This window comes from Octopus sinensis, linkage group LG13, assembly GCF_006345805.1.
Source record: "Octopus sinensis linkage group LG13, ASM634580v1, whole genome shotgun sequence".
Taxonomy (NCBI): Eukaryota; Metazoa; Mollusca; class Cephalopoda; order Octopoda; family Octopodidae; genus Octopus; species Octopus sinensis.
In genome coordinates, this window is record NC_043009.1 from 27,259,688 (window position 1) to 27,282,665 (window position 22,978).

At 34.4% G+C, this 22,978-nt stretch overlaps 2 protein-coding genes across 2 annotated transcripts; both read left to right on the forward strand.

The window, feature by feature from the left end:
- The first annotated feature begins 4,768 nt into the window (after nucleotides 1-4,768).
- Nucleotides 4,769-16,738, forward strand: LOC115218262 (solute carrier family 22 member 7-like). Its single transcript, XM_036508557.1, has 6 exons — nucleotides 4,769-4,869; nucleotides 5,975-6,348; nucleotides 10,009-10,112; nucleotides 11,583-11,709; nucleotides 13,575-13,755; nucleotides 16,659-16,738. Exons 1-6 carry the CDS (start codon nucleotides 4,818-4,820, stop codon nucleotides 16,736-16,738), a joined length of 918 nt encoding a protein of 305 aa, XP_036364450.1. The 5' UTR covers nucleotides 4,769-4,817.
- Nucleotides 16,735-22,342, forward strand: LOC115218263 (organic cation transporter protein-like). The gene is made up of 4 exons (XM_029788010.2): nucleotides 16,735-16,949; nucleotides 17,780-17,994; nucleotides 18,308-18,416; nucleotides 22,060-22,342. The coding sequence occupies exons 1-4, from the start codon at nucleotides 16,735-16,737 to the stop codon at nucleotides 22,271-22,273; spliced, it is 753 nt and encodes a 250-aa protein (XP_029643870.1). The 3' UTR covers nucleotides 22,274-22,342.
- The last annotated feature ends 636 nt before the right edge of the window (nucleotides 22,343-22,978 follow it).

Consider the following 22,978-nt stretch of genomic DNA (forward strand, 5'->3'; position numbering starts at 1 on the left):
AACAATATTTTTCGAAAATACGTTACGTAAATGTGCAATCCTAGTGCTCAGTTTTTGTTCCTATATTTATTAACAAGCCATTTAAAATTTCTTAAACAATATTTTGAGCATTTCTGATTTCCATATAGATTTGGTCGGAGAACCATTTTATTACTTGCGAATACATGCCTAGTCGTTTGCAGAGTTACCAAAATTTTCATACCATCGTTGATAATTTTTTCTCCATTCTTTATTGGATTGAGGCTTCTGGTAATATTGGCATACTATTTAGAAGTTATACATGAAATAAGTTACTCTCACCTACATACATACATACATACATACATACATACATACATACATACATACATGACAGCTGTCCACTCGTGACCGAGGACGAGGACTAACTTATAATTTGCATTTGTGACTCTGTTGGTGGCTAATGAGCCATGTTCTTGACAAGCATACACGTCTGAAAACATTGCAAACCAAGCTTTCTCCATTAACTACACCACCAGCACACTTTCGAGCAACATACATACATACATACATACATACATACATACATACATACATACATACATACATACATACATACATACGTACATACATACATATGCGTTTGCAATCCAGGAACAGGAGATTGCCATAAAGTACCTGGTGAGCAAGAGAGACAGTGACATTCCTGTTATCCCAAGGTGCAGCCGTATGTGTAGGCTACGTCATGTTTCTGCGGAACACATTACGCATGTGATTAGCAGCTGTCCTAAAATGTCGTCACGGCACTACTTCCCTATGCGTTGCTAAAGGAGAATATGGATAAACTGGGATTTTCAGAAAGAGAAATGAGCCGGCTGATTCATGCATTACAAGTACAATCTGTGAGTGGAACAGTAAAAATATGCAAGACTTTCCTCAAGTTCCAAATGTGAATTTGTCCGTGTTAACTACATTCAAAGATGGAACCTTGTATCTTTGTTGGAAACCGGCTCGCTCTTCAGTGGAAGATTTATAATAATTAAAAAATAGAAGAGACATACATACATACATACATACATGCATGCATACATGCATACATACATACAAGCATACATACATGCATACATGCATACATACATACATATATACAAACATACATACATACATACATGCATACATACATACATACATACATACATACATGCATACATGCATACATACATACATACATACATGCATACATGCATACATACATACATACATACAAACATACATACATGCATACATGCATGCATACATACATACATACATGCATACATACATACATACATACATACATACATACACACATACATATAATTTCACTACTCTTATAAATCCTCTGCTTTTGTTATGGTAATACACCAATGAACATATAAAAGCGATAAAATTAAGATATTTCCATCAATCAAAAACTATACATAACTGAAGAGGTCATAACTAGATCAAAATATGACAAGCTTTATCTCCCGTGCACGTTGAATATCTTGCGATCAGTGATGTAGCTAGGATATGGCAGGCAGGGCACTTGCCATGAGCGAAGTTCTGATGGTGGGGCGCAATTTTGAGTCATGAATGTGTAAAGTAACTTACATTTGGCAAATTTTTCAGTCCATTCATGCACCTCCAAGTACGCTGCGGCAAATTTTATTGATGTGTGGGTGGTCTCAAGAATGTTGGCCAATGCCTTGTTAGTCGCATTTTGCGCCCCACAACCAGAAACCACGCCACCACGATACTTGTTGTTTTGAATCAAGAAATATGCGCGTAAATATGCCTCACCGCCGCAAGTTAATATCCTTCTGCCTTCAGACCATCATCGGTGCCCTTCCCTCTCTACTCTCGTTTGTCAAAATATCTATTTTCAATTTTTTAAAATTGGTTACGAGCCAATTAAGCCATTCGAGCCGTACACTCCCATACAAATTAGCCCGCAGCTTAGTCAGAAGTAGCTACTTCCCCTTAACGTTTAAAGTTCTATACGAATAGCTATTTGGCTGACAGTTGTCAACGTTCTCTGCAAACAATTGGTTGATACGGCAATTTCAGATCATTAATCTTTATACTGACGATCTTCTTGGGAATTAATCCTTACGTTTCTTCCTTGCTCAAAGTTGTTGATCATACTTGCGTGAGTAAATATTTCCGATATTCTTATGCCTGTGCACAGTGGTAGATTTAGTTTCAAAAAGGTTTGAAAGATTATTTCTGATATGATATTTTCACTTGCATATGCAAGCAGAGTAATTTTTTAATGTTAAATCGTAAACATGAGCCAAATTTGTTGACACGTTTTCTAACCAGACCCACTCAAAACCATCAAATCAAAAATCTTTAATTTTCAATACTGCAATGGTACGGACTCGAAATAATCAGTTTTTTACTGAAAATATTGTGAAACTGTGAAAATTGTATCGCATCCTGAAACAATTGTTAGCTTTTTCCTCACGTGTGACTGAATATTGAAAAAAGTAAATAAGTAATAAAGAAATAGGTATTTCGCCTGTCTTTACGTTCTGAGTTCAAATTCCGCCGAGGTCGACTTTGCCTTTCATCCATTCGGGATGAAGTAAGTACCAGTTACGCACTGGGCTCGATATAATCGACTTAATCCGTTTGTCTGTCCTTATTTGTCCCCTCTGTGTGTAGCCCCCTGTGGGCAGTAAAGAAATAAGAAATGAAGCTTACGATAACGTAGTCCAAGACACTCAAACTAAATCCGTATAGCATTTTGAAATTTCCACCTATCTTTGTAACTGGTTTGTCTGCTTTGTCACTCATCGTAGTGCAAGATAGATTCTTGGAAATTATAAAAAGCAAAGAAAGTACTTTTATGAGGTCGACTTTGCTTTTATTCTTTCGAAGTCGATAAATTAACTACCAGTTGTGTACTTCGGTCGACCAAATCGACTGGTTCCCTCCCCCAAAATGTCGGGCCTTGTTCCTAGAGTAGATAAGAGTAGTTCTTCTTTCCTTCAGATTATGTTCGACACGAGACATTTTTTTTATCGTGTATGTGTATGTGTGTGTGTGTGCGAGTGAATGTGCGACTGAGTTTGTGTGTGCTTCTTATGTAATGCGTGGTTGTATAGTTATGTGTTATATATTAATAGTGTAGCATATCGAATATGATTTGTGCCAATTGTTGATGATTTATCACCGTTTATTAATTATATATGTCAATTGCTGTGTTTCGTTTTAAGTATTTTGCAGCGGCAATCGACCAAGTTGTAGCGATTCGAATGGAATGTCATAGGACTTCAGGGCTTTTCTTGCTTTCATACATTTCATTGCATTCCTGAACTTGAGTATTGGGGTGTCAAATTTATGATGGGAAAGGAGAGCATGGTGGAACCTTGGTTTCTTACTGATGGTAATTTTCATACATGAGATGACCAGACGGTGATCAGTCCAACAGTCTTCAAAAGCTCTTTACCCTATTTCTAAAGATGTGAGAAGCACGGTAGGTTCCAAATGAACTCAAAGACTCCGTCAACACCATTAGTTTCAAGAGAGGAGATAGAAAATCCTGCGGAAACTTTTGTGGAATCTCATTATTTTGCTATTGTAGGAACGAGTTGTGCTCGAATACACTTTAACCGTCTTCAGATCATTGCGGAATGAGGTCTTACAGAATCCTAATGTGGTTTTCGAGCATCCTGTTGAACCACAGACATGATATTCTGTGCTAGGTAAATCGAAGAGAAGCACCGAGAACAACAACAAAACCCCCTTTTCCTTGTGCTTATGATCTGGAAAAGGCTATTGACAGTGTGCCGAGTCCAACCATGTGGATGGTGTTTGATAATTTCGGATGTCCTGATCATCTCGTCACCCTTACCCAAGTCCTGCATGATGACATATCTGAACATGCATAAGAATCCCAATTCCATATGGATTGGAACAACGTTGTGTTCTCGCTCCTACGCTTCTCCCTGTACCTTGCTGCAATGATCCATGAACTTCTCACAGATCAACCAGGAAGAGATATTAGATGCAATTGCTGAGTGGTATCAACGAGATTAGAAAAGGCCTTTCGGAAGGCTTCCATGACGATGGTTTAACTAAACGATTTTCACAAGATGGGCAACAAGAAAGAACAGGAAGTACATTGTGATCAGCGATGACATCCGATAGTCTAGTCGGTAGAGTGATACGGTTATATAATGATTTCAAATTTTACCACAAGGTCAGCTAATTTGGCGGAGCGGATGTGTCAATTACATCGTCCTCGGTGTTCAGATGTTACTTAATTTATCGATCTCAAAAGGATGAAAGGCAAAGTCGACCTCGGTGGAATTTGAACTCAGAACATAGCAGCAGACGAAATACTCCCAAGCACTTCCCCCGGCGTGCTAACGATTCTGCCAGCTCACCGTCTTATATGGGTATATAATGTTTATAATGTTTCAAATTTCAGTTTTGGAGTCGTGTCTATAGAGTCTAGCAAATCCGTGCCCAAATATATTAGAAAAACCGTTGAATCAAAAGAAGCAGCTATACTCGTGGTGCAAAAGACACATACGTTCCTAGTTAGATGGGATTCTGACTGAATTCCAGATTAAGTACGTATCAATTTAAATTTATTCTAATACATTTGGGAAATAAATTTCCATTGGAAACTCTTCTTATGCTTGTTGGAATACAATGTAACAACTTAAAATGACTGATATTAATCAGATAAATAGCCTCATAATCTATGTATAACTACAGCAGTATTTAATAATTTGTCTTATTGATATACTTTTATTGTGTAGTGCTATTATTGGTAAAAGAATTACAAATTTGACGAGAAATTCTAGAAAAGCTGTGGTTTTAATATGGCTGAAAATGAAGAATTTCAACTGAAATCAGTAAAACAGAAATCTACACGTAAATATTTTTATTCCTTAAATGGATTAAATAAAATGTTTTTTTTTTTTCGAATTAATAATCACAAAAATTCATTTACTTCTTAGAGTTTGTCGTTAAATCACGTTTTGAAATGTCTTATGATTTGAAGCAATTTTATATTTGGATTGTTTATGATTAAATTATTCCATTTAGGAAATGGAATACTTCATAACAAAACTTAATAAACGAATAAACGTAAGAACTCAATATATGTTTTAGATGTCAACACATGAATCCAGGCTATAAACCTCAGTATTACGTAAATTTTTAATCCCTCTCTTTACATTGATAGTAGAGCACAAGAAACATTAGGCTGCAGTTGAACACATATTTCTATCAGTAAATCTCTACTACACTTACCATGGTGTGTCACACCTGGTGATCACGCATTCAGTTATAAGGCAACTCTTGTGATTAAGGCTATAGAACTTAATACAATCTCCAGGTATTTGTTGGTCCCAGTTTACTTTAGAAAAATAAAATACTTATTTACTTATGAAAACCTTATGTTTGTGATCAACTATATAACGAATTCTTTCATTCAAATGAATATTCAAAATTCATTTGTGTGCGTGATATTGTTGATGTCATAGATACCAAGTAGCGCATTGGTGTATTAGGACAACAACTACAACGTTTGTGTTTAATGTTTTAATGTAAAGTATATACTAATCATTATCCAGATGATATCTACAAATGTACATTATCTCTTGCTACTTGCCATCGTAAATTGTATTTTCAACTGAAGTAATCCGTTACTAATACGATATTTGCAAGATACATGGATGTTCAACATTCATGGGGCTGTACCACAAATATAACATCAAGTTAATGGGATTATCTAAAGGTCATTATTTTCCATATAATTGTTTTAATTTGCTACTTTGTAAGACTAATTCAATAATGTCTCACGTGATTTTTGTCGCGTCTAAAGTAAATTCAGTGTAATATTACTATTGAAAAACAAATAAGTATTATTAAATAGTTTCGTTTCGTACACGTAAATTAATTATTTAGTTTTATATAGAATGATAGTATTCACTTTTCAATGAACTCATGTTTTTTAATTTTTTTAAAATTTCAGATATATCAAACAAAGATATTGCACATCTCATAATACAATGTGGAACTTTCGGCCCTTTTCAGCGCTGGCTCTACGGTTATGTTTTAACTTTAGGTATTGTGTCAGCAATGCAGTTAATGAACTTGCCATTTCTCAGTGCAAGCGTTCCTTTTTTATGCTACCCTCCGAACTTTAATGCTTCGTTGATTCCTGCAAATCTTACAGAGGATGAATATTTACAAATGCTTCAACCGGACAGCGACGATCAATGTTCTGTGTATAACAATAATTTCACTGGGATGTATTATACAACACCACCAAGTAATTCATCTAAACTACAGTGTTCTTATGGACGGAAATTTCTGACAGAGGAGTTTTCTACAATTGAAAGCGAGGTGAGTGGTTGAGTCTCTTAATAGCTATAAACTTATATATGAATACATACACACATGGACACCTGGTGTTAGATATAAACAAACACACACACACACACACACACAGATATATATATATATATATATATAATATATATATATATATATATATATATATATATATATATATATATATATATATATATATATATATATATATATATATATAATATATATATATATATAATATATATGTACATATGTATGTGTGGATATAGAAATATATATATATATTGTGCGTGCGTTTATGTGTATGTCTCTCTTTGCATATATATATATATATATATATATATATATATATATATATATATATATATATATATATAAGGGTTAAAAGGAACACACGAGTTGATATATATGAAAAAACAAGTCAAAATAGAAAATGCTAAAATAATTTTATAAAGAACATTTCAGTACCGGTTTCGGTCATTTTGAGACCTTTTCAACTGTTAACGATTAAATAATTAAATTTAGAAAAATTAGAAATTTCTTTTTTGCTGAAGTTTGGTTTGTGTTTTTGTTTGTGCATATGTTGATATGGGTAATTTGATATGTGGTTGCAGAAATCATCAAGTGTTTTGTTCTTACCTTTTGAGGGGGTGTAGTTACTCCTATTTCTGACTAACGATTCGTCCTCGTTATATTTGTCGTATAGCTCCTCAGTAAGTCTTAATTTTCTGCAGAATTCTGCGATGTCTTCTTTCATTTCATTGTAGTTGGGGTGTTGTGGGGTGGGTGTAAACTTGAGTCCTTTGGAAAGTATGTTTATTTGGTTTGTTGTTAGTTCCTTGTGAGTTAGATTGATAATTTTTATTACTTTTGGTTCATCCTGCTTGTTTGGTGCTATCTTGTGTCTCTGTGTTTGCGTATTGGGTCTAATACTTGGATATGCTCAATCACCTACCGAATACTATAAACAAAAACACCATACTGGTATCCTTCGATGTAGTCAACCTCTACTCCAATATCCCCCACAACCTAGGACTAGAGGCAATCCAATTCTGGCTAGAGAATCACGCCACGAACTACCACATCGCATCAAAAAAGAATTCGTGATAGAAGGGGTTAAATTCATCCTGGAAAATAACTCTTCGCCTTCAATGACAACTTCTACCGACAAAAATCGGGGACTGCGATGGGTACACGAATGGCCCCCTCCTTTGCCAATCTAGTCATAGGATATCTAGAGATCAGTCTGTATCGTAAGGTTCTAGAAAGATATGGCAGCCCTTTCTCCATCTACATAGAAAACAACTGGAAGAGATATCTAGATGACTGTTTCATCCTTTGGCATAAAAATATAGAAAAACTCATAGAATTCCAGGAAATTTTAAACGGCTGGACGTAAACATCCAATTCACGATGGAATATAGCCAGCAACAACTCCCTTCCTCGATATCCTCATTAAGAAAGCTAATAATGTAATAGAAACAGACATATATTATAAGCCTACAGATTCTAAGCAATATCTTCCATTCAATTCATGCCACCCAAGACACACCAGGATGAATATCCCCTTCAATCTAGCAAAAAGGATATACACTATAGTCTCTAATGCAAACACCAGAGACACACGACTACAAGAACTAAAAGATACCCTTATCACCAGGACCACCATCCACCTTCACTTATTGACAAGTGCATTCAACGTGCCCTTCAACTTAACATCAAGGAACTGAGACATCCAAATCAAAGAAAAACTTACGACCAAAAGCCTTACCATACATCTCCACACACAACCCTCTCAATAACGAAGCCTTCGGCACCATCCTCCACAACATACCCCTCCTAAAAAAAGACCACAGAATGAACACAATCCTCCAAACACACACGATCATAAAAAGCAAGAGGCAGCCTAAATCCATGAAAAGTCTCCTAACACAAACCCGAATTCACCTCTTCAACACAGAAGCCGCAGTAAAAAAATGTGGAAGACCCAATTGCGGGATATGCGATTATCTAATTGAGGGATCAGAGTTCTCCTTCAAACAGGGACAACGGTTTACAGTGAAAAGCAACTTCACATGTGCTTCGGAGAACCTAATATACTCACTAACCTGCTCCGGGTGTCAAGAGCTACGTAGGCCAAACAAAAAATAGTTTGCGTAAAAGAATGGCCTTGCACAGATCCCAGATAAAAATTCCCCAAAACAGAAAAATAGCTTTCAGCCACACATAGATACTTGCGCCAACAACAAAACACCAGGCTTCAGGATTTTTCCCCTCTACCAATTTAGGGACGATACAACCTCGAAACAACGAATAAGTAAAGAAACTCTCTTTATTACAAAATACAAGCCACTTCTTAACAGGTCTACGACAAACTATTAATATACCTCAACTTTAGAATAAAAGAAATATACACACACAAATATTACATTCCAAAGAATCTATTACAAATCAGCCCCAATCACAGCTATAATCCATAACATGCCAACTTCAAGTCATACAACACCTCACTACTTTCACCCATTCATATTCTCCCTTCTCTGTTTTCTTCTTCTTCTTCCTCTTCTTCTTCATCATTATCATCATCATCGTCGTCATCATCATCATCACCATCATCATCATCATCTTCTTCTTCTTCTCCTTCTTCTTCTTCATCATCATCATCATCATCACATCGTCATCCTCTTCTTCTTCTTTCTTCTTCTTTCTTCTTCTTCTTCTTCTTCTTCTTCTTCTTCTCTCACCTTCTACTACCTCTTAACTTTATCACTAATGCCCTCTAGTATAACGCCTACGCAAATTCCATAAACCAACCTTTCAATAGAAATATTCTCCTGAATTGAACTGCAACTGACCATTCAAAATACAATCAAGGCACTCCCAAATTTCTCCACCCCTTCTCCTCATCACCCCTCTTCTCCTTCTACCCTACCAAGAATTCACAACGAACTCAAACACACAAGTGCAAACAAGGGAGTCAGAGAAAGGCAGAATGCCACTAAAATTTGAAAACTATACAAATATTCCTTTAAAAAAACTTTTGTTCTAATTTTTCTAAATTTAATTATTTAATCGTTACAGTTGAAAAGGTCTCAAAATGACCGAAACTGGTACTGAAATGTACTTTATAAAATTATTTTAGCATTTTCTATTTTGACTTGTTTTTCATATATATATATATATGTATGCATGTATATATATATATATATATATATATATAACTTTTTTGTGTCGAGAATTAGCAAACAAAACAAACCAAAACAGGTAAAACGACACAGAGTGTGATTCAGGAGGTGGACAACGACGAACGGTTTATTTCCTCATGTTGCTTTCTGTTGAAGAGCGTAGGCTCGAAATGTAAAAGACTTTCTCACCTTCCCGAGCGTTAAACTAATAAACGTGCTTAATGTTTACACACCTGTGTTCGTCTTTTGTTTTCCGGTAAATTTCAACGATATATATATAGTAGATTAATAAAAAGGATGTTCTTGGTACAGTAATATATTTGAAAAGAATGAGTGGCGGTGGCTTTTTGAGAGATAATCTTTATTCAACATTACCCTGTTAAATTGGAAAGAAAACAATGCTCCTAACTATACGCGTCAATATGTTTAAAAATGAGTAAAATTCTCAAACTTTTAATCCTATCAATTGTTATTTTCTTTCTTACAGTTTGACTTAGTATGTGAGAGAAAATGGTTAAAATGCACTTCGCAATCAGTATTTTTCTCTGGTTTTCTTGTTGGATCAATTATACATGGTATTTTATCTGACAGGTAAGAGATTAGAAACATATTGCTATAAAATCGAGCGTGTTGTGTTTGAAATAAGGTGAAATTTTCTCCATGCCCTTCTTAAGATGTAACTACTACTAAACTGTATTAAATGCAGTCGAAATAATCTCCAGTCAGTTTAAATTTGTAACTCATCCTCAGTTATCACTGAATGAATAATGAAAATCACAACTTTATATTTCTTGGCACAGACAATTTCGTATTCCATTTCCATATAAGGAACAATTTTACTATCTGGATTGCATTAAGACTCTCAATTTAAGGGATTATATTTCTTTGAAGCATTTTAAAGAGGATGCTGGATGTTTTAAGACTTATGCAACAACTTTGATACGGAGATAACAAAACAATGCTTAAACACAGAATTTCAGGAAAATGTACTCACTAACTCCTTCGTATTTTAAGTTACATTGGCGATGTGTTCATTTTCTCGTGGAAGAAAGTTTTCAGGAGATATTAAACAATGATATATAAAATAATGGAGCAGCTGTATTTAATATATATATATGACAAAATTTACTTGGAAAAGGATAGGTGGCGTTTATATATATACATACACACACACACACATATATATATATATATATATAGATTGTAGGAATAAAAACAGAGAAAAATGGATGTATGAGTAATTTATTTTTGTATATGGGGGAGAACCTCTTCAGGATGCATCCTTCAAACGAAGATGTCAACCCAAGTTCTATAAACTCATAACAACCCTGAAGAGGTTCTGCCCCATATATTTAAATATATATATATATATATATATATATATATATATATATATATAACACAAATTTCTGCACATGAACCCGGAGTTTTCTACCCTTGGACAGGTCGCTTCAACCGTGTTTCTGACGTGAATTTACTACCCTGGTATCGGTTCATCGAATTATCCATGTTGACGGTAAAAATAGGATAATACATTCACCTATCTATCTATCTATCTATCTATCTATCTATCTATCTATCTATCTATCTATCTATCTATCTATCTATCTATCTATCTATCTATCTATCTATCTATCTATATATATATATATATATATGTTTATTAAGACTATTTTTGAACTCTTAAGCTGAAAATGATCCATCTATATTACAAAATGAGTTGATTATATATGCTGTGGAATTTACTGCTGCATTAATTTACCAGCACCTGATACGCCAAGAGCAAGGCGGTGAGCTGGCAGAAACGTTAGCACGTTGGGTGAATTGCTTAGTGGTATTTCGTCTCTCATTACGTTCCAAGTTCAAATTCCGCCGAGGATGACTTTACCTTTCATCCTTTCGGGGTCGAGAAAATAAGTACCAATTGAGCAATAGGTCGATGTAATCGACTTAAAATCCTTCCCTTCAACTTCTAGCCATGTGCCAAAATTTGAAACCAATATTAAGTAATCCTTTTTAATTTCTTAATCAAATAATAATTATTTCTTCTTTTGAATATAGATTTGGTCGGAGACCCATTATATTATTGGCACGTGTATGCCTAGTTATCTGTGGCATTATCAAATCTTCATGCCATCTTTCAGCATTTTTCTCATCCTACATTGAATTCAAGGCTTTGGATATGTTGGTATTTTGATTATGTACATGCATTGGTAAGTTATCTCAAATGCATGAATATATATATAGTATATATATATATATGTATATATATATATATATATATATAATATACATATGGGTTAGTGGTTAGGGAGTTACACTCGCGATTGCGAGATCGTGGGTTCGATTCCAAGACCGGGCGTTGTATTGTGTTCTTGAGCAAAGCATTTCACTTCACATTGCTCTGCGATCCTTTCGATATCTGACATGTGGCACTGCTGAACCTGTACAAGTAATGTCGATCTGATGGAGGGAATTGTTATATCTACAACACAAACATTTGATCACTGTAAACAATCATCTGTGTGATTGTTCGGCAAGAAATTGTCGAACCCTCTAACGACGGGAGAGTCCATTGTTATATGTAATATATATATATATATATATATATATATACATTAGCTGACGTACCCGGTAATTCCCGGGAAAGCGGGCTTATCTCTTGTTCCGTTCTCATAATGTTTCGCCAATCAAATAACAACAATACAAAGTATGTAGCCCTTAAAACGGCTTTTGTGCATTTACAGAAAATACCAAACTGCCTTACACAGGATAATGTTTTTAGGAATTCCCAATAAGTTATGAATACTCAAATTGTCAAGTCAGTTATGTAATAACATGAAATTACTTATCCGATGGTTAGAATTAAAGTAAAGTAGCCCCGAAAAGTACTTTATGAGGAAATATTAGTAAGGCATGTATACTAAAATCTTGAACCTTGTTACGTAATAACAGGCTAATCAGATATGAGATAATGACAATTCAAAGTAAATAATTCTGAAAAGGGCTTTTGTGCGTTCGCAGAGAATAGTATTACCCTTACCCTTAGTGGTGCTAGTGTGGTATATTCGTGAATATACCACTAACCGAAATAAGTGGATCTATTGTTTAGGAAAATACTATTTACTTGTTTAAGGTTTGTACTAGATAAATTGCGAAATTTAAGAAATAAGCATACTCAATTTTTACCAAATGATTTAGGAAAATGCATGGGTTATTTCCCTTGGCTGTTAAAATCTGGGCGAATGAGTTATTTCCCTCGGATGTTAAAATGGAATATATTAGATATACATAAGGATGCCTTCCAGGGTCCTATCATCGACTTTTTCAACAATATGAGTATCCCATGAGGTTTCCAGACATGAGTTCTACTCAGGTGTCAAGTTTCATCAAAATCGACAAACAATGTAGGAATTAACTAACAACTCCACAAACACACCCACAGACAGAATTTCCCACATGTGTAGTAGATATTTCTCTGCGAATAGTTTTGTTATATGGTGCCGTATTTTACAATCCTGTAAATAATAATAATGGTATTTTTATATAAGTTTACAGTTTATGGCATTCGCTGAGCAATGACTAAGGAAAAAAGTCTAATAACGAGGCATATAAGCCCTCGACAGAAAAAAGAAGCCTCTCCTATCCGTGTGGGATATATATATATATATATATATATATATATATATATATATATATATATATATATATATATATCGTATATATGTATGTATATGCAGGGTCGCCATTTTAGATTTTTTATTTCATGTACATTGTTTTTTATTTTCTCGATTACACAGTGTAGTAGGCTCATTTGGGCACCGTCTGTGAGAAATTCACTCTGCCCAAATTTGGAAATTGGAAGCGAGATGTTGTACTGCATGGCATTCGTGCCGGATACTCCAATTTGAACATTTGAGAGTGTTTGGATGAGAGTGGTAACATGAGGACATGTACCGAGAGTGATAAAATCAAACATCCAGTCAACATCATAGTGTTCAGATTGATCACTATTGATGGTGACGTTATGACTCCATTCATCTTCCCACACAGCTTCAGACTCAACGCGGAGACCTACATCAAGTGCCTGGAGGAGGTAGTGCTGCACTGGGCCAAGAGGGTGGAACACAGTTATGGCTGTCAGACAATTTTTGCGACAACATCTCCCCTAACATCTGGCCACCTAACTCCCCACACTGGAAATCCTTTGATTACTATGTGTGGAGTGCATTGAGTGAGAGACCAACAAAACTCCTTGTAACAGTAAATATAAACTGAAGGCAAGGAAACCCTCCAGAGAGTTGCAGAGATTCCAAAGTTGTTCGGAGGCCGTGGTTGAAGCCAGTGGCGATTTTATTGAATAAATTTACTCTTTAGTGTTTCAAATATTTTATGTAATTTTGGTAATACATCTCTGTTAAAACGAGACGTCAGTGTTATTTTCATTTTTGCGTAATTTAGACGACAATTTATTCACCGTACACTGTATAGACACATACATATATAAAAGTGTTGCGTTCCTATTACTTTTATTCAAACCAAGCCAAACCTATATGTAATGTTCACAATATTATTATCATATTAATCATCATTCATCATATTTCCAAAGTTTGAACAATAAGAAGCTGACATTTTAATGCAGTGTCACAATAAATATATATTTGAGCCTCCTTGCCCAGTCCCTGTATCCATATACATACATACATACATACATACATATATATTATTTTAATATATATATTTGTATATATATATATATATATATATATATATATATATATATATATATTTATATATCTTAATATATATATATATATATATTATATATATATTATATTATGTATATATATACATATATGTGTATATATTATTTAATATATATATATAATGTTATATATATAGAATATATATTATATATATATTATATATATATATATATATATATCTATATATATATATATATATATATATATATATAGATATAAGGATATATTTTTCAAATTTGTAATTATAGGAATATGCAAACATATGCGAACACGTCATTTTTGTTATGCAACAACCGTGTACAGCATAGCTGCGATATTTGTAACAGGATTCGCTTATGCCATATCCGACTGGCGTTATTTAGAATTGACAGTGTGTCTCCTGCCTATAACCAACTTTTTCATTTGGGTGTGAGTTAAGTATATTTCGTTCTGCTATATTTCATTGTCTGAAATTCTGCTTTCAAGCAACAATATTTTCATTTTTCCTAACAAAGCATATTTGAATATTCTGATGTAAATCGATATCAAAATATTACAGAATTAAAAGAACATCCTAATTCTTACTTTTTCTTATTTCTTGTTCCTCGTTAAATTTGTTTGCTGCACATCTGTCAATTTTAATTTCTGTGTTTACAACAAATGTACTCTCTTGACATTGACCTATGCTGAAATATATATCGTAATTATTTCATTATCTCTATTATTCACAGCAACCATACTATAAATATGCCTTTGCTACAATATTATATATTATCCAAGAATTGCTCTCCTATCCATGTTTTATGAAAACAATATGATACTACAATAGCATTTGAATTAAACGAGTGAATGTGTTATATATATATATATATATATATATATATATATATATATATGTATGTATGTATATGTAATAGTTGAAACTATATTTTCAATCTGATATATTATACCTTTCCACCAGCTCTACATTTCCTTTGTAAAGCATTTATTTTGATAGATTTCTATTGAAAACACATAGCTGTTTGCTTTACAATTGCATTCAAGCTAATGATGCTACAGGATCATGTTTTAAAGGGAAAGAAGGAGCTTCCTGTCGCAAAGAAATGTAACTTACTTTACTCTGTGACGCAATAATATATACATATCCTATGAATTCACACGCACATACACACACACACACACACACAACACCCACACACACACTCACGCACGCACACACACAGTATATATATAATCCCTATTACAGTTTCAACAACAAATATTGTTAGCATACAGATGATACACGAGAAAGTTAGACGCCTTAACACTTAAGACCCGGAAAATATTTAAGATAGAAGTTGATTTCTACAAGCACTTAATGTAAAGTCTTTACCCCATGTAGAATTTTTCATTTCAGTTATGTGTTTAGTAAGTGAAAAAGGGAACACTTACAAACCTATTACGTAAAACCTAACGAATATTTAACACTTAACGTGGTTTTGGTACAAAGTCAAAAAAGAAAAACTTGGGACTTTGTTTGTGACACTTTCACAGAGGTTATTTGTACCTGAAACATATCAGCATTATTAGATCTTTTTAAAGGTAACAATTAATGTTTTGCTCTTCTTTCTATTAATTTTCCCGGATTGCATTTACGTGGCTTCCATGGCTATGTTCAGACTGTAGCTGGTTACAGAAGCAACTGCGATCTGGCTCGGTTCGGATTAATATCCCCTCAGTTCTGTTAGCCGGCATGATTATCCAGAAGTGGTGGAAAGAGACCAATTAGTCTTACCCTCTATCCCTGGACTAGAAGTAGATACCTCATTTGGGACACCACAGTCTGCAACTCCTTTGCACTCTCCCATATCCTAGATGCTGCAGTAAATGGAAGGGTCCCTGCTTCCGTAACCGAATGGAAAAAACTCTGAGGTATCGGGACCTGATATAGAACTATCGTTCGGAGGGATTGGGGCCAATAACCACGAAATGCTTGTCATTATTGGCAGCTCGCCACACCGAGGTTTTCAGGTATGGCCGCGAGACCGCTTGGTTTTCCAACGCCTTAGCCTTGCCATTGCCCGTGGTAATGCTGCGAGAATACTGGCTTGTTTCAGTAGGATCCGTTGAATCTTGTGGCAAGCGACCAATTCAAGTATTTGGCACTGCATTGTTTTTTTTTATATTTTTTCCTCTTTCTTCCCCACATATGGTTTTTATCAGAAAGATTTTCAATAATTAGAAGCAAGTTAATTAAAGAATTTGCCAGCAAATTCTTATAAAATGACAATGTTCTAAAAGATGTACATTTAAATGGAAATAAAATCCTTTACGTAAACTACAATCTTGATGCATAATGTTCCATTTTCAGAGGTAATTTTTTTAAGCATTTACTCTTATAAATCTTTTACAGTCATCTCCTCTGAATCTCCAAGATGGCTCATTGAAAGAAAACGGTTTGTAGAAGCAGAAGCACTTTTCCGAAAAATATGAAGAAAAATAAAATACAAAATCAAGAGGTGTTAGATATTTTTAGGAATAATGAGGAGAATGAGGAAGAGGAGGAGAAGACTTCATACAAGAACATTATTCAAGAACATGCATGTGAAGAAAAAGTTTTACCCAAGCAAAAGACTTATCTTTTCATTGATCTATTTAAAACATCGTTCATTGCATTAATCACACTTAATATTTGCTTTGGCTGGTAAATATTTCTTTAATAATCTCTTCTGTTTCGGACTGCATAAATTTATTGCTAGACGAACTGGTAATTATTCTAAATTAAACTGCATCAGGTTGCATAGAGTTATAATATATCTGAATAACATGTCATAATATCCCAGATGTTTTAAGGCGGCGAGCTGGCAAAAACGTGAGCACGCCGGGCGGAATGCTTAGCGGCGTATTTCGTCTGCCGTTACGTACTGAGTTCAAATTCTGCCGAGATCGACTTTGCCTTTCATCCTTTGGGTCGACAAATTAAGTACCAGTTACGCACTGGGGTCTATGTAATCGATTTAATCCGTTTGTTTGTCCACTCTATGTTTTTACCCCTTGTGGGCAATAAAGAAATAAGAATATCACAGATGTTGGTTATTTAGAATATACACTCACTACCGCTACATAAGCAGGATATTCACTGTTTATGGTGATCCATAGTTAATAGGATTTGCCACTGAGAAATAAATGCTAATGTTACGGACACAAAACAGTGTGTATGATGAAATATAAACTAACGAACTTGAACTTGAACTTCATACCGGGAAGAATCGGATAAATGCGAGTCATAAATAAATGAAAGTTGGCAGAAAAATTCATAAGCTAACCAAAATACTCTCAAGGAATGTAACCAAATGAAGTTTATTTTTCAACATAGTCCCTTTTGCGATTCACATTCACCATAATTCTTCCATCGGTGTTTGATTCAGAAATATATCTAAAATATTTTCTATTTTAACATAGATGCATCTTTCCGTATTACATACAGATGTAAATAACATGTTGATTATGTAATATGTAGTTGTTATTTTACAGGATGGTCTGCAGTATGCTATACTATGGTGTATCTCTTAATTCAGTTGATATGGCTGGAAACCGCTACTTAAACTTCCTGTTAATGCATGTCGTGGAGTTCCCCAGTATGGTAACTTCTTACTATTTGTGTAAACGCTTTGGTCATCGAAAACCGACTACGTTTTGTATGATGTTTAGTGGATTAAATTGCATTGTGTCAAATTTTGTAACCAAAGGTATTGTATATCATAAATTTTATAATTTATACATGAGATTAATCTCATTAGGTTTAACTTATATAAAATTTAATCGAAGTATTCTTTTTTATTTACGCTAATACTTATTTCATTTTTATTACGGTTTATCATACATCAGACATAAAAATTTTAAAAATTCAAGATGTTTATAACGAAAATTATATTTGTCTCACTACTGCTAATTAAGAGCCATAAGACAAACATTTACAACGGATTAATTATAATTAATCCAAAAGTCAGATCATAGATCACAAAATGTTTGCGTTATCTAACCTTGCATTTTATATTTCAGGTTCATTCTGGTTTCCTCTGATCCTGGTTATTCTGGGAAAGTTTGGAATCGCAGCTGCTTTTGCTTCAGTGTATCTTTTATCAGCAGAAATATTCCCAACAGTTGTTAGGTAAGTGGCATCCAGACATCTTTTTGTCACAGTTACATATAATCAAGATGGTAACGTTTCAGATTGTTAGTGGTGTGCAGCCTTCAGTTGCTGTATTGTTGTAACTGTACAACACATGTTTATCCTTCAACAATTAATTTCACTGAATTTTCACTGTATCGATCTGGTTACATTTGAGACCAATTTCTTAAACTTCGCTGACAAAATATTCATATAAAACTTCAATAATATTTGAAATCAGCGCATAAGGTATTGAAACAAATTAAATTGACCGATGAATTCTACCTCTCATCTACTACTTAATCCAGCTTTCCAACCACATTGTTCTGTGTGGCACCTTGGGCAAGTGTCTTCTACTTTAACTACGGACTGACCAAAGCCTTGTCAGTAGATTTGGTAAATGGAAACTGAAAGAAACCCGTCGTATATATATAAGTGTGTGTGTGTTGTGTACTTTTGCGTCTGTGTTTGTCCCACTATTACCACTTGACAACCAGCGTTGGTGTGTTTGTGTCCCCGTAACTTAGCGGTTCGGCAAAGTATTCACAGTTTATGTTCCCTTATGTAAAAAAAACAAATAATGAACCAAAGACTTCAAAAACGAACCAACTTTTAGAATTATATTTGCTGGAATACAGTAATGAATTTCCAAACTAATTTCATGATTGGGTACTGAGTTTCTGAAATCTAAGTATTACGGAAATACTACATTTAAAGGGTGGAGGCTCATGGCCTAGTGGTTAGAGCATTGGACTCGCTATCGAGGGTTCGGATCTCAGACCGGGCGATGTGTAAGTTTATGAGCGAAACACCTAAGTTCCACGCGGCTCCGGCAGAAGGTAATGGCGAATTTCTGCTGAGTCTTTCGCCACAACTTTCTGTCACTCTTTCCCTCCTGCATCTTGCAGTTCACCTGCGACTGGCCGGCGTCTCGTCCAGGTGGGGAACCAATACGCCAGGAGTATAGGTTTCCCACCTATATGAGCCAGGCATGGCTCGAAAAGGAACAAACAACACATTTAAAGGAAGTCGTAGAACAAACAAAAGTAGAAGCCAATTCTTTTGTACACAAACAAATTCCAATTTTGAAACAGTCAAGTGTTTTTACATTGTAAAACCTTGTGCCCTTTTAATTTTTATGATGTGTCTCCAATAAAATTGATACAAGTTCCACAGTTAGAATGGCCAGACATTTCAACTGTTCGATTTGAGTCTCTAGTTGCTAAGTAGATTTTAGGGGTTTTGGTGGTATGTTAAAGGATAACGATCTGAGCCACATTCTCTCTCTATAAAAACAATGGTCCGTCAAGACACAGTATACGATGCAGCTGCACAAAGTAGACACTTTTGAAAATGACATGTGAACCGGTCAGATGTGTGTGTTTATAATGTAAATAATCGTCATAGATTCTTTGTGCATGTTCAACTTTATATATATATATATATATATATATATATATATATATATATATATATACAAATAGTGTTCGTCAACTGAAGTAAAGTAATAGGTTTGTACCATTAAAACTCCGGCTTGAACTGCAACTTAAGAAGGTAGTATTGACATTGCCTATCGTCGAAGGTAGCTAGAAGTGTTTCTCTCCTGGAGCAAGGAAATATAGATTAAAATTGGAAATAAAAAAGCAAGACATCTGGTATCATTCGAAAAAGAATTTAGTTTGATTTAGATTGAGAATATAAACAGATGCAGTGTCTTACAGCTGTTTCTAGAATAGTGAAGCACGTAGATCATGATACTGAATAAGGATTGCGTCATCAGATCTAAAGAACTTAGTATAAAGATGAAGAATGATCAGTATAAAGATGGTGAGTACTAATGTCCTTGATTGAAGATATTTCTTCGTCTTTATATTTTTCTGACTTCTCTCTCTCTGTCTCTCTCTCTCCCTCTGTGTGTGTGTGTGTCTCTCTCTCTCTCTCCCTCTGTGTGCCTCTCTCTCTCTCTGATGAAGGAGTACTTAGCTGATGGAATTCCTTACTGAATATCATGATCCACATGCCTTACTATTATAGAAACATATGTTATAGGCTCTATCTTTTTATATTCTCAATCTAAAATAAAATAGAATACTTTTTCAAGAGATGCCGAATGTTTCGCTTTTTCATTTTTTTTTTATCTACCAAGCTAACTATGTATGCATGTATATGTGCGTGTGTGTGCGTGTGTGTCTGTGTATGTATTATGTGTGTGTGTGTGTGTGTGTGTGTGTGTGTGTGTGTGTGTATGTGCGTGTGCGTGTGCATCTAGTGGATGCATGTAGCTTAATGACTAGATCCTTGCACGGCGTTTCGTCCGTCTTCTGCTCTGAGTTCAAATTCCACCGTTCCAGAGTCGATTTTGCCTAACCTTTTGGGGCGTCCATAAAACAAGTACCACTTGAACACTGTAGTCGATGTGATCGACTTACTCACTCATTCATCATCATTTATTATTGTCATCAATTTTATCAAACATTTCAAACGTCATCATTGCTGAAAGTTTAATTTCTTGAATTTACATGACCATTTTATGATTTCTATTGGTGGCGGTGGTGTGGGTGTGTGGAGATGTCCTATTGCTAGGGAAAGTTTTCCTGTACATTCATTTTCCTTTAAATGTTTAATTTGCTTTTATTTACCAAAAACAATTGTGAAACCGCTATGGCATTTAATAAATTTGCAAGATATTTTCAAAACTACAGTTCGTTTTGAGACCTAGATATTTTTCCCCCAAAATTAATTCTCCTATATTTTTACTTGCACATATAAATATATATGTGTATATCTATCTATCTATCTATCTATATATGTATCTATCTATCTATCTATCTATCTATCTATCTATCTATCTATCTATCTATCTTCTATCTATCTATCTATCTATCTATCTATCTATCTATCTATCTATCTATCTTTCTATCTATCTATCTATCCATCTATCCATCTATCTATCTATCTATCTATCTATCTATCTATCTATCTATCTATCTATCTATCTATCTATCTATCTATCTATATATCTATCTATCTAACTATCTGTTGTAAAGCCTTCTTTTGTCACTGTTGTATCTGTCTCTGACGACGGTTGTCGCTCTGACAGATATTGTTATATTCCGAAATCATCGATTGAATAGTTCTATCTGGCACTGTAAGATCCCCAAACGTCCACTCAGTATCACAGTATAATTACTACATCAGCACAGATACTACTATCAACACAATCCACACGTACTCTCGATTTTCCTGTGACGACCGGTTACTTCTCTATCCATAATGGCTGGTTACTACCACTTTTTACTGGGAGGGGTGTACAGTTTGACTATACAACACTATCTCTCTCTCTCTCTCTCTCTCTCTCTCTCTTCATATATATATATATAAAGTGTGTATATCTGAGTATTTTTTTCTGTATATGCATATATGTATATATGTATAGCTGAAAAATAAAACGCTATTTTCCAGTGTGGAGATGGACAATATTTATTCGATAATTTCTCAGTACTATTGATTAATTAAGGATTATTGATTTTTCATTGTGTTCCCTACATGCCTATGTGTATATTGAATTATCTATATATAGTAAAGGGGAATCGAATCCAACTCAAAATAACTGTATACTAATCTCCACTTTTCTTCTTTTCAGAGCAAACGGCTTAGGTGTTGCGTCAGTGTCGGCCCGCATTGGTGGCATAATTGCACCCTTTATACTTCAGCTGTCAGCCTATATAAAATGGCTTCCTCTAAGTATTTACGGTGTCCTTTCAGTTATGTCCGGCATGCTGTTGCTCTTACTGCCAGAACCAAAGGATAAAGACTTGCCGCAAACATTTGAAGATCTGGAAAACTGGGAGACCTGATAATGAGATAATACACGAAGTAGTTACAGTGATAACATAATAGGGAATAGTTTGTTTGATTAAATATGCTGGAGAATTTACTTTCGAATTTTGTCCACACTGATATATTGCAACAAATAAATTTGAGAAGAAAATTCAAACAATTTTCTGTTGACTTAAAGATTTCTCCATTCAACAAATCAAATGTTGATAGAGGTTGACAAAGCACAATGTCACATTTTGCGTTCGTCAGTCGAAGTTCATATGACTAATGATATGAGATTTTGTTTTTTTCAGTTATGTAACATTGTAGATATATCGATATGAGTGAATATGTTGGTAGAATTCGAATGAAAACCGAAAATATATATATATATATGATTCCTTCCTATGTTTTATCATCTCTTGCAAGTAGCCATCTTTATATGGTTCATCTATTAATAACTATATCTTTGATTTATACACACACACACACACGCACACACATATATATATGGGATGAATTAGAGAAATGGTTTGAACATCATTCTTATTTCAAATCACTGCAGTTGTTTCCACACATCGTTAGGCCTGTAGTACATTGGTGAGATCATATAATTAAAATCTTGTGTAATCTCTATCATCAGTGAAAGGTGTAAAATATGCTTCTACGAGAGAGTATTTTTGCATAAATCCTTCGGTAGGCCGTACTGTCGTTTTTTAACTCATATGAGAACGAATATCCAA

What these genes read in the sequence shown, in the direction of transcription:
- LOC115218262 (XM_036508557.1), top strand. Translation starts at nt 4,818, where the DNA reads ATGGCTGAAAATGAAGAATTTCAACTGAAATCAGTAAAACAGAAATCT. An exon ending in TTTCTACAATTGAAAGCGAG is followed by an intron (nt 6,349 to 10,008) that starts GTGAGTGGTTGA and finishes TCTTTCTTACAG; the next exon opens with TTTGACTTAGTATGTGAGAG. An exon ending in TCAAGGCTTTGGATATGTTG is followed by an intron (nt 11,710 to 13,574) that starts GTATTTTGATTA and finishes CTTCCCACACAG; the next exon opens with CTTCAGACTCAACGCGGAGA.
- LOC115218263 (XM_029788010.2), top strand. Translation starts at nt 16,735, where the DNA reads ATGAAGAAAAATAAAATACAAAATCAAGAGGTGTTAGATATTTTTAGG. An exon ending in CTTAATATTTGCTTTGGCTG is followed by an intron (nt 16,950 to 17,779) that starts GTAAATATTTCT and finishes GTTATTTTACAG; the next exon opens with GATGGTCTGCAGTATGCTAT. An exon ending in ATATTCCCAACAGTTGTTAG is followed by an intron (nt 18,417 to 22,059) that starts GTAAGTGGCATC and finishes TCTTCTTTTCAG; the next exon opens with AGCAAACGGCTTAGGTGTTG.